Consider the following 12,097-nt stretch of genomic DNA (forward strand, 5'->3'; position numbering starts at 1 on the left):
ACAGTGGATGCCAAAAATATAAGGATTTGGCGAAAAAGATAAATGAGGAGCTAAAATGAAGAAATACAATAAATACAAACTGTGCTCCGTCTGTAGCTAACCTGTAACGCTGCTCTGGATCACAACTAAAATAATAGCTGTAATTAGTTTAAGGTTGGGCCACATTTGAATTAGAGCAGCGACATCATTTAGGAAATTGGGGTTGATAATAGGCCGCGTTCAGGCTTTACAGTCATTCAAGCTGGGAAATTAAATCAAATGAATTTGTGGCTTTAATAAACATCCCCGCCCTGGCGTTTGATTAGCTTCCTGCAGCATGGGAAGAGGGAAAACAAGCCGGCATGACCGTGTAGATCTCCATGAGGCGAACAAGAGTTTATGGTGTACTTTCCCCCCGTTTCACAAGAACACCGGCCAATCAGACAGTATTTATACATTCAGGGCAAAAAATGTGTAATACGGTCCAACGGCTTTCACTGAAAAGAGAGAGAAAAAAAATTGCATTGAGGTAAACAACGAATGACCTACATCTGACAAAAAAGAAAGATGGCTGCAAAGTTACAAAAAATCTAAATAAATTCCATTCCATTCGCTTGACTTTTTCCATGCAGCATAGAAAACCTTTTACAAGTTAGCTCAACGCAGTTTGAGAGCAACGATGTGCCTCATGTTTACGTCAATATGAATCTATGAATAATGCATAGCGAGTCATTTACACGCCACACAGACTTTGCAGTGCAACACGCCTGTGAACCCCGGCCAAGCTAAAGGTCAAACACAAACAATCTCAGTCAGTCAGCGCCTGATTTCCAATAAACTCAATGCTTTGGAGACAAAGCACCTGAATTTTCTTTAACTTTCCAATTCAAAATTATGCCCCGTGTTAGAATTTCATAATCCAAGATGTAATATTCAGGTGTTTTAAACTGACGTAAACTGAAGCAAAAAAAAAAAAAAAAAAAAAGCAGAACCAAGCTGTTGTCGTAAAGCCCAAAATTTCCACTCGCTTTGTTTGGACAGATTTTCTCCTGCGACATGCAGCTGTGGCGAGGGCCCGCTTTGCCCTGATTTACAAAAAAAAAAAAAAAAAAGAAAGAAGTTCTTCCACGTTATCTCCAGCCCCGCCTCGCAGCGCTCTGAATCATCCCTCAGTGCAGAGCGATAATCTTCAAACGAGGAACCGGCGAACAAAAGAAACATCAACGACTCTTGTTTGATTTGATTTCTCTCAGCTGTGACTCTCAGCAAGGGGCTCCCTCTGCTGCTAAAGCACAGGAAAATAATAATAATAAGAAAAAAAAAACGTGGAGAATTTTTGCTTTTTTTTTTTTAACACAATCTGTTGTTTGAATCACACTTGCCAACTGCTAGAATTAAAAAGACACACAAGCAGACTCTCTCTTGCTCTGCTTCTGGAGGGGGGGGGGGGGGGGGGGGGTGCATCGCACCCCCATCATGTCTTGAGTGGGCGACTGGCTGTGACTGACACCGTCAGATTAAGCCTGTTTAAAAAAGACATATGTTTGCTTGAAATACATTCGCGCGAACATGTGTTTGCGTCCCACGACTTCCAGAAACGGGGGGGCGGGGGGGGGTGTATTATTTATGAAGAAGCATGCAGTGAGAGATACACAGTTTGGAGACAAACCGTTAGCACAGCCACAGGCATGAGGTTGACATATCGCAGAGATCCTGCACACACACACAGACACACACACACACACGAAAAAGGAAAAGAAAAGAAAAAACGCATAAGACTCCCACACACAAATTATCAGCGGACGTACAATAGCGGCACGCGGCGCGCGCGCGCACACACTACGAGTTCGGGCGAGCACGCAGACACGCGCGAGGCTCCAAATCGTATTAGGCAAATGAGAGCGAGGCACCGCAGAGGCAGGGAAAAGCGCTCTGTTCGAGGGCTGTTGCTGTGACAGATCCTGGAATAAATCATGTTTAGTTGTTGTTGTTTAATATGCAAATCTTCCATTCAAAGCGCAAGCCGGTTGTTAACATGTGCGTCCTGAAACACAGGAAAAATCTTCTACACACACACACACACAAGCATATGGATTCCTCTGTGCCAAAGAAATGTGTGGTCACACTGTGGAAGAGCGTGGGATAAATGTGGATGTGAAAAATGCCACGGGCGTCATTACCGGACTCGTATTTCACCATCGCACCGCCATCAGTCAGCCCGGCGCAGCTAATGATGACAATGGGCGCACACTCCAAAGACACACGCAGACACACACCTGAAATGCATAAAGGCTTCAGGAGAGGACGGGAAAAACACGCGTGAACACAAAAGAGTTGCACCCCGATGAGGACACTCAATTAGGCCCACACACGTACTCGAAAACGTGGCATCACAAAGCGGCGTCCTCGCAGGCGACGCACGTGTGCACAAACAACCGCGGGGCGCGGGAAATGAAGTGGCTGTTGACAGATTTCGAGCTCGTAAGAGATACCCAACACTTAGCCGCAATTTTTACTGTATTTTATTTTAGTTTTTCGTCATCATTTCGCTCAACCTTAAACTTACTTACAAGCATCGCTTGACACATCAGTTTCTCCTTTACAGACGCATCTGAATGTTTGATTGAAATCGCACTTTGGGCTCCGAGAGTGAAATGCACAGGATATCTTTTCTCCCGCAACTGCTGAAGGAAGAGGTGTCACCGCTGCAGAAAGCGATAAGGCTTCAAATGGCTGCCGTCATTGAACTTTATCTTGCCTATATGGGTGAAGGGGCTGGATGCTGCGTGGGATGGCAGTGATCCAGCATGTGCAGTGCTGGGCAAAAGTGTCCACACCCCCTTGAGCCGTCACATGTTACAACCTTTGTCCTTATGGATGTCATTTACTGGGATTTCGTGGTAGATCAGTGCAAAGTGGTACATAATTGTTTAGTCAAAGGAAACATGGCTTAAGACTTTTCAGACAAACATCTGAAAGGCGCGATGTGCATTTATGTTTAGCATCCATTTAATCTGATACCCCAAAATAAAACATTACCAACATTAGATTAGATAGTTGATGTGTAGTTTACTCTTTTGCTGGTGTTTTTTTCACCCTACGCTCCCAATTCCCCAAAACAACATCCAGCGCAACTCTATGTGCGATTCAATCTCGGTGTAAATCCAGCTGGTCTGTGAAGGTCTCCGAGGCGCATTAGTGAACAAACCGCATCACAAAGAGCAAGGAAAACAGTAGGAGGGTCAGGGGGAAAAAAAGTTGTCACGAAGTTTAAAGCAGTGACTCAAACTTACCGAGACATTGCTGCCCTATTAAACTGACAGGTCGGGCAAGGGAAGCATCATTTAGAGAAGAAGCCCGAAACACACATATTAACTGAAGGACTTGCAGAGGTCCACACCTCAGGTGGGAGAGTCTGTTGGCAGCACCGTCGGCTTAAATCCAGCCTTTATGGAAGAGCGACAGGAAGAAAGTTATTGTTCGAGAAAACCAGTAATAGGTTCCACTTGCAGTTTGCCAAAAGCCACATAAGGGAATGTGAAAACACATTAGAATTGGATTAGGAAAATTAACACTGCATTCATCGTCAACAAACCTTTCCACTTTGAAACATGGTAGAGGCAGTATGATGCAGATGCAGAGATTTTATGTTTTTTTGTCCCCGTCAAGGGACAAACAGTCCGGGCAACAAAGACTATACAGGATTTTCCTGGAAAATAACCTGTTAAAGGGCTGAAAAAATCTGGAGTGAACGTTCACTCTTCAGCATAACAATGACCCCAAAGAGCCAGTGAGGTGATGTAGCTCATAGTTACGTTACACTTGCATTCAATTAAGAATCTGCAGCAAGACGATAAGGGTGTCCAGGGAATGAAAGAGAAAGTACAGCAACAGATATAAAACTTTGGAACATCAACACAAATGCCACCACACTTCTAATTTTCCCTTGACTTCACAATTAATCACTTCTTTTAGTTGATCAATCAAGCATCCTATATTCAGGTTTGTGGTTGTAATGTCAAGATGAAACAGAAACAGTCACAGACGGGGAAAATTAGACCGAGTCCTACCTTGAACAGACGCAGGATGTTGGCCACCATGATGGACACGGAGCTGGACGCTGCCCCGATCACGCCCACGATCTTGTCGGGCTTGGTGAAGATCGGAGGGTCTCCGTTGGCGCAGCGGACGTCGGAGCCGTCCCTTTCTATTAGGGCCTGCACGAACGTCAGGGACTGCTCCAGAGCGTACGTGTCCCTGGAGCAGGTATCCAAGATCCGGGCCCCCAGCGTGATGTTGGGCAGCAGTTCGGGATCCTTGTTGATCAGGTCAATGGCAAACATCATGGCCTCCAGGCGGTGGATGCCCTTCTCCTTTTTCAGCTCCCCGCAAGGCGTGCCGCGATCTCCCCGCGAATGCACCGGGAAAAGCCCACCGAGTATGATGTCGCCGTCCAGTCGGATGGAGTGAGCGTATTCCGGAGCGGCCTGGGGGTCTATCGGGACTCGCTGAGGGGATGTGACGGGAAAGAGCCAGGTGTAAGAAGTAGCCAGAAGCAGGAAGATGACGGAGGGAGAGTGGAGGGGAAAAGTCGGGCCCCACTGAGATTCCATGATCAAAGAGGTTAGTAACAGAGCACGATCCGAGAGTCTTTAAAGATTATTAAAGTCAGCCCTTTCCTACTGATTAACGAGGCGGGGGTAAAGGACCCCAGGTGCGGAGTTAGCCGAGCCCCATGAGCAAGTCATAATCCAGGGAAGAGGGAGCACGGGCAGGAGGTGCAGCAGGAAATGTGGCACTTCAGCTGCGAGTATCTGGTTCGGGGGCAGAGCGTGTAAACCACAAGTCACATCTTTTGCAGAGCCTGTTGAAGAGACAGAGACAAGACATGTTGGTACCATTAACTGTGCAAGGGTCAAACCGCTGCAGGGTAGCAAATCTCACATGGCATGTGGAAAACCCAGACCAAGATGAATGAAGCTACAAAAAAAATGGATATACAGAAGCTCTCAAAAGTGCACAAACCCCCTGTTAAAAAAAACGCCAGAAGTAACAAAAAATTAGACCACTAAGAATAATTCCAAGTCTTATTCCACATGTGACATTTATCCTCTAATGGAAAATGATTGCACCGGAAGGCAAAAAGTTAAATGGAAAGAAAAAAAAAAAGAAGAAGAGGACCAGGCTGCCCACCATTAAACTGAAACCTGGCCATGTTTGTTGCAGTGTCTCTCCTGGCAGAATCCTCAACCGCTCTGTCCATTTCACAAACCATTACAAACGTCCAGTTTGTCGTGGAACTATTGTCCCACGTTTTCTGCGATTGCAGTTTTCACGATGCCACGGATTCCTCCTGCCATTTGGATCATTTGTAACCAAACAACGGCTTTAACCAAGCGAAAGGGAAGTCGAGGAAATCCAATTAAAACTGTAGTTTGGGTTTCATTCACGTGACGGCAGGTGTGTAAACTCAAGAAAACTGAATACGAAAATGGACCAGAAGGGGTTTTCGGTGCAAAATATTAGTTAAGGGTATGCAACTAGATTACTGCACAAACCTATTGGGAGGGGACTTAAAAAAAACAAAAAAAAATCCCAAGCATTTCAGTTTGTTGTCGCCTCTACACCCTTATTCACTGCTGGCAGGTCAAGGAGAGAAACGGCTTACGGAGGGCCTCGTTGGGGAGCTCCTCCGGCTGTTCGCATGACTACCTGCTGCAGCTGTGACGAAGCCGAAGAAGAAGGAACTGAGGGGGTGAAGAGAGGAAAGAAAGAAAGAAAGAGTTCAAAAATAACAAATGGAGAGAGAGACAACAGACACATGACGCAGCATCGCAAAGACAACGGAGCCGTGGAGCGACTGTGCATCTGCTGCAGTTAAATAAACATATATTCAGTGCGTCTTCCTCCTCCTAGGCTTCAAACTCAACAGGTAAAGTGAATGTTAAAGGGTTTTTTTTATTATTATTATCATTTGACATCAACATCATTAAGTGTTGATACGCTTTATCAGCTTTCACCCACTGCAGGAAGGTTCCGCCTTCACCCCCGGTTGTAATAATGTCACGCTTCCTCCACTGAGCTGCGCAGCAAGCAGCCATATTGTTGCAATAAGTTGGTCGGGGACTGAAAATTGCTTATGACGAACTGGCGGATTTCTACACGGTGTGACTGCTAATGTGCTTTCATTAGCCGAGGCCCCTGGGAATTTATTTTCTCATTTGCCTCCCCTGATCTCAAACCCTTGATTTTCTTTTTTTTGTTTCTCCTTCTTTTTCTTCTTTTGTGAGTGCAGACAGGGTGAAGAGGCAATTTGTGCAAATTTCTGGGGCCTAAATAAATATTTAAAGATAATTAATCGTTAGCTTGACAGCCAGATTCAAGGAGGCAAAAAAAAAAACAAAAAAAAGATTTTCCCTTTAATTTCTTTCGGCGAGCTCCATGGCAACAAATCTAACACTAACACTTGCATTTTGGCAAGTACGAGTATTCGGTTTGTGTGAATATAGCCGCATAACTTCAGCCTAGTGTGGAGTGTTGTGTTCACACAAACAGCCATACGTCGTCTGCTACATTAGCACCCTAAATACGCAGCACATTTTTCCTCTGCACTTATATAATAATAAGAGCATAAATGCTTTAAGCCCGGTACACCAACCAATCCCAGCTCTTGATCCAGTGAAACAGATTTAGATCCACTAAAGTTCTGGAAAAGACATTTCATTAAACTAAAACTAGAGATGCCTCTAAGACCATGCAGGACTGAAACTGGGCACTACTGATGTAAGCCACAAATGTTTTAAGTCCACAACTTAAGGAAGTTTTTGTAGCGGAAAGCTTCAAAACCAAGAAAAGCACCCTTCGACAAACTCTTAAAATAAAGTAAGTCTCAAATTATTTTAAACTAGACCCGACATCAGTGGAACAAGCGGCGGCAACGTCCTCAAGCAATGACTGCAATACCAGGAAGCTTTAAGTGGATAAGTTACACTATTGCTTATCCGTTTGGCATTGTAATTCTTATTTTAAGAAAAATAATGTTACGGCATCGTCTACCCATTCATCTGAAACTGTAGGATATGCAATTTTATCCTTAAATCAGACTGCTGCAGGCTTTCTTCGGAAGTCATAAATACTGCAGATGAAGCGATAAAAGAAAAAATTACAGAGACGAGACATTCACCGTGCACAGATAGCAGCGCGAGAAGAACCCGAGCAACAATCACAAGATAATGTCACACAATCTCACTGGAAGCTCTGCAGACGTTCTGTCTGAACTGACAAAGATGCTGATGTAATTACAGAAAAACTCCATGCAGGCAACAAGTCTTGATTCACAAAATGCCTACATTCAGACGTTGGCCCAGGTAATACACACGTTTAAATGGCAGGATGAGAAACAAACACCGGTCGACAGAACCACCGTCACCAAATCGGACGGCATTAAACGCATTTGGTGTTGAAGTAAAGGTCATTACGTCATGGATGAACACGGCTTGGTTCATCCTCATGCTTTTCAGCCTTTAGAAGTCAGGCAGCTCGAGTTAAACTTCCCCTTTGACAACTAAATATGAAGGAGCAATGACCTTTTATCTGACAAGCAGAATGTAAACAAACCATAGTCGTTGCATCGTCCCTTCAAACTGGAGATCTCTGCTCGGCCAAGCGGATGAAGAAGCCCGATCCTTGCAGGTCAAGTTCAAGACTCCAACTAACCAAAAGTCAAGTTGCCGGCTATTCCCTAACCGTACACGGGGATCCCGTTTCCATGGCCAACGAAAACAACAGGCAGTCCAGTTTGGGGAAAAGTGGTGAAAAAGTTTCACTCTGAAAGGTAGGAAAAACATCCGGCAAAATCCAAAGCAAAACAGTAGGGGTGTGCTGCTGAGAGACTGATGAGCACAGCTGTGATCACTCAGCTAGTGATTGATCAGTGGCAGGGAAAATACACAAGAGAGAGAGAGAGAGAGGCAGAGAGAGGGCAGAGCTGATCCAGAGGGACACAAAAAATAAGATAAAAGCCTGCCTTTTGATTCTTTGACAATAAAGCCAGCCAGGCAAACCTGTCAAGTATTTTTTGATAGGCTTTTGTAATGCTATTTCCCTCTCTCAAAAACAAAACAATTAAATAAAATGAATGAAATCATGTGTTTTTAAGTAAGCACCTCATTTTGAGTTTGCATCTTGCAGGACTGGACTGCCATAAATCACTTTCTGGCTTGGATCCCCCCACCTCTCCTTGCTATTTAAGACAGGCGAGCTTGTACCACCCTGCAGGAGATCCTGCTCCTAATCTTTCACTGCATCTGTTCCTGCTGGATCAGATCCCGCCCTTTTGCTCCCAAAAAAAACCTCCCCTGTGGTAACACAAGGGCTCTCCTGTACTCAGCCTTCAGAAACAAACTGTAGCCCCCCTCACACCCCCCAACCTTGATTTTGTCCACCCAAACCCCTACGAACAGGCTTGGGAGTCGGTTGACATCACGGCGTGACACTTGATGAATATAATTCATTCCTGTCCCAATTAATTCATCAGCTCCTCCCCACTCAAAATGGAAATAGGTCAAAGCCACTTCTACAAGGCAGGCAAGCAAGCCCCCGCTACAGTTAAAGCCCCCAGCATTATATAGGCTAGCCAAGCTCTGATTCATCTGCAAACACCATAGTCTACTTACTGCATCATTGTTTATTAAACACTTTCTCCTTGGCGAAGTCACAGAGGGTTTCTTAATGAGGTTCAGTGGCCCCAGTAATTCGGATGTGCAGCATGTGTAACTCGCATCTGCTTCCGAATCCGTCTAATCAAAGTCCAGCACATCTCAGAGGCAGAGGTTCCTATCGCAGCGTTTTATTTCACAGCGCTTTGCACAATTACCCATAGCCACCGTGCGTTCCCGCACCTTGCCACAAACGTCAGCGAATGCCGTTCGGGAGTGGTGGGACCCATTTGAATTCAGCCCCCTTTACTCCGACGACCCTAATCGAAACCGGGTGCATTCAGCTGTCTCCAAATGTCCCACGACACAAAAGACCCACATCGTTTTTTGTTTTTTTTAACGGTACGAATACCACGCTTCTCCGGAGGCCTCAAGGGGAAAAGAGCGACGCGGCTAACTGACAGGTCAGACGAGGAGAGCGTTAATCAGAGAAGCAGCCAAGTGGCCCATGGTAGCCACAGAGATCCGCCAAGATCCACAGCTCATGTGGAAGAATCGGAATTAGAATGCACTCCAGAAATCTCGCCTTCAAGGAAGAGTGGAAGGGAAAGAGGAAACCATAAGGGGGACGCAGCAAACGTTGCAGAAGAAGGCGCTTTGGGTTCAAGATGAGACCGAATTCGAACATTTCACCCAATGTGCAAAAAACTCTACACCGGCTTCCCCTGCCCACCCCCTGCTGAAGAGAACCGCTGCGATGACATGATGATGATGATGATTCCCAAGTGATCAGGGTTAATGGGAAGTTTTATGAAGCGACGCCCAAAGGCAGAACGATGACCATAAACATGCAGCCCAGTGCTGCAGTGGAATGGTTTTGATCAGAACATACTCATTTGTGCAAAGGGCCCCATCAAGAATTTCTGGCAACGCCTAAACGACGACATGCCGTCTTGCGTTCATCCTGCACACGGAATTCAACCACCCACAAAAAAAAGCAAAAAAACACTCAAGCCGTTAGATGCAACACGACAATATGTGACAAAGTTTAAGGCGTTTGTCAGCTGCAGGCGTTGGGTAACAAGTTGAAACCTGTTCTGTTCACTCGAGCTGCAGATGTGTCCAGAGGGACGCCGGGAAAGAAACAGATCTGATCGGGGTGAACGAACCGGTCTCCAGCCTCATTTACACTCGGTCCTCTCTGAAGATTATCGCTGCCTCGAAGGGTGAAAGAGGTGACATTTGTGTGTTTGCGCTCACATACAACACACCTGATCTTATGCTAATCATCTTGGCTCTTACTCCTTCAACCTCAAGAGAGCTCTTATGATTCTTCTCAAATGCTGGGGGAGAGTGGTGGAGGGGTTAGGGGAATGATTTAATCTCTCTTGTGGCTGCCTTGAGGAAGAGGAGGAGGAGGAGGAGGATGATGATGAGGGTTCCCCTGCTGTGATGTTTAGTGGCTCAAAGATGAAGAGGGTTGAACCCTAAAAAGCCTACAGCGAGCTCATCACTCGTTTTAATTTACACCCTCGGCTGGTTGTTGGGAGTTCATCCCTCCACCTCCGGCGACTTCATTCTTATTTCTGCAATCCTGTGCAAGCCACAGTTGCCTCCTCCTCCTCTTCCTCTTCCTCCTCCCTGTCTTATCCCTTGCTGCATGCAGCCATCCCCCCCCCCTCCCGGTTTATCACTGGTTTTGGGGAGAGAATGGGTTTGCTCTTCTCAGAAAGAAGATAGCTTTCCTGTCCTCTTCCCCCACCGTTTCTTCCTCACTCATGGTCAGAGAGTTGTTGGTCAGCGAGTCCCTCTGGAGCACTTTTCTCTCTCTTACTCCCTGGAGCCACTTGCTGATCTTTACCCCCATCCCTCTACCTGAACGGGTCCCCCCCCCCCCATTTACCTACAATTGGATCCTTAAGGGTGTCAAACAGATGTATGGATCAAAAATATACAATAATTTAAAACACACGTTCAAGCCCAATTGCATTTTTCTCCAACATTTCGCACAGAGAGAGAGAGAGAGAGAGAGAGAGAGAGAGAGAGAGAGAGAGAGAGAGAGAGAGAGTCGTGCGACTCGGAGATAATAATAATAATAATAAATGCATATTGAGAGAGTTTGGAGATCAAAGTCTAGGCGTGTGCGCTGACTATGCATCCCCAATAGGCTCGATTCTGGGGGTTCTGATTGCAGCCCAATTAGCACCAGTGCAGAGAGAGAGAGAGAGACAAATGCACTTTGCGTTATTTCATTTAAATACCTCCGGTACGACAGTATGCATCAAGTTCAGACATCCATACTCACCCCAACAACTACTGCGCAGAGCACGAGACAATCTGGCATTAAACACCCATCACCGAGGGAATGTGAAGACACCCACGGAGGGAGTATTAAAGGTAAGAAAATCAGAAAATCAGGTTCCACCCACGATGTGGAAGAGGGGAAGCATCCCGCGGGGTCCCTGTCCGCCTTAGGCAACTTCCTTGCGGAGCTCAGCAGTTTCACACCTCAAATAATATACATATATATTTCAGTCCTGGTGAAGAGAGAGAGAGAGAGAAGAAGAAGAAAAAAAAATCTCCAAAAATCAAAAGATTGATTGCAAGACAATAATAATAATAGAAGAAAATAAAAGATCCGCAAAGGGCATGGAGCTGCAGTCGTGACGCAAACTGTAACAATTAACTCCGCACTTGTTTAAGGAGACAATGGAGATAGAGGCTGTCTGTAGAAGCCGATGACCAAGAATGAATCTGAGATACAGAGAGAGACAGAAAGAGAGAGAGAGGAAGAGAGAGAGAGAGAGAGAGAGAGGTGGAGGAGGGGGAGACAGAGCAGAGGAATTTATGACACGCGGCGCGGATCAATATTGTTGGTAAAACCCACCTGATTAGGGTGATCCGTAAGCTCCCACGCACACTTTGCGCGTGGCCACTTCTCCGTCAAAGTCTGCGTTGTGTCGGCTCGTGCGCGCGCACATACACACACACACACACACACAACCTGCTCAGACTCCCGAGTGCTGGTGCACGACGCACCAAATCAACGCCTAATTGCGCCACTGTCCTCATGCAGACTCCCTCCTCCGCATTCAATTAAGTTTATTACCGATCAATTGGATGCATTTCTGTCCCTTATGCTTATTTGAACACATTAATAAATCGTAGAAAAAAAAGAAAAAAAAACACGGTTAATTGAACGAACTTCCCCAATTTATTTTCCACTGAGCCCATTGATTATCCCCTCCTTCAAAGCAGCTCGCCTTGTAAAAACCAGCGCGCCGTGGCTCTTTGTGGTGAATGGAATTAAACAAATGAACCGCGTCCCATCTGCTGTGTAATAACAATTTGATAAGCTATGTGTGTGGAGGCAATAGGAACAAGATTGGGGTGTTCCCTCTGCCTGACAGAGTGAGGGGCGGTGGGGATGTGAACAACACGTTCAATTTGTCGATCTTGCC

General features: G+C 45.8%; 1 protein-coding gene across 6 annotated transcripts in view; it reads right to left on the reverse strand.

Moving 5' to 3' along the window:
- Positions 1–11,760, reverse strand: part of grm8a (glutamate receptor, metabotropic 8a) — a 240,809-nt gene extending 229,049 nt beyond the window's left edge. The window contains exons 1-3 of one of the 6 annotated variants that reach the window (XM_081604104.1): positions 11,524–11,760; positions 10,942–11,173; positions 4,050–4,843 (exon numbers count right to left, since the gene is read on the reverse strand). In XM_081604104.1, coding sequence (XP_081460230.1) covers positions 4,050–4,592 — 543 coding nt within the window. In that variant the 5' untranslated portion in view covers positions 4,593–4,843; positions 10,942–11,173; positions 11,524–11,760. Of the gene's footprint in view, positions 1–4,049; positions 4,844–7,596; positions 8,156–8,654; positions 8,895–10,941; positions 11,434–11,523 lie in introns of those variants that run through there. The other 5 variants (XM_081604106.1, XM_081604102.1, XM_081604108.1 and 2 more) reach the window with 5 other exon arrangements.
- Positions 11,761–12,097: the final 337 nt, after the last annotated feature.

The sequence above is a fragment of the Poecilia reticulata genome, chromosome 23 (assembly GCF_904066995.2).
Source record: "Poecilia reticulata chromosome 23, P_reticulata-male-v2, whole genome shotgun sequence".
Classification (NCBI taxonomy): domain Eukaryota; kingdom Metazoa; phylum Chordata; class Actinopteri; order Cyprinodontiformes; family Poeciliidae; genus Poecilia; species Poecilia reticulata.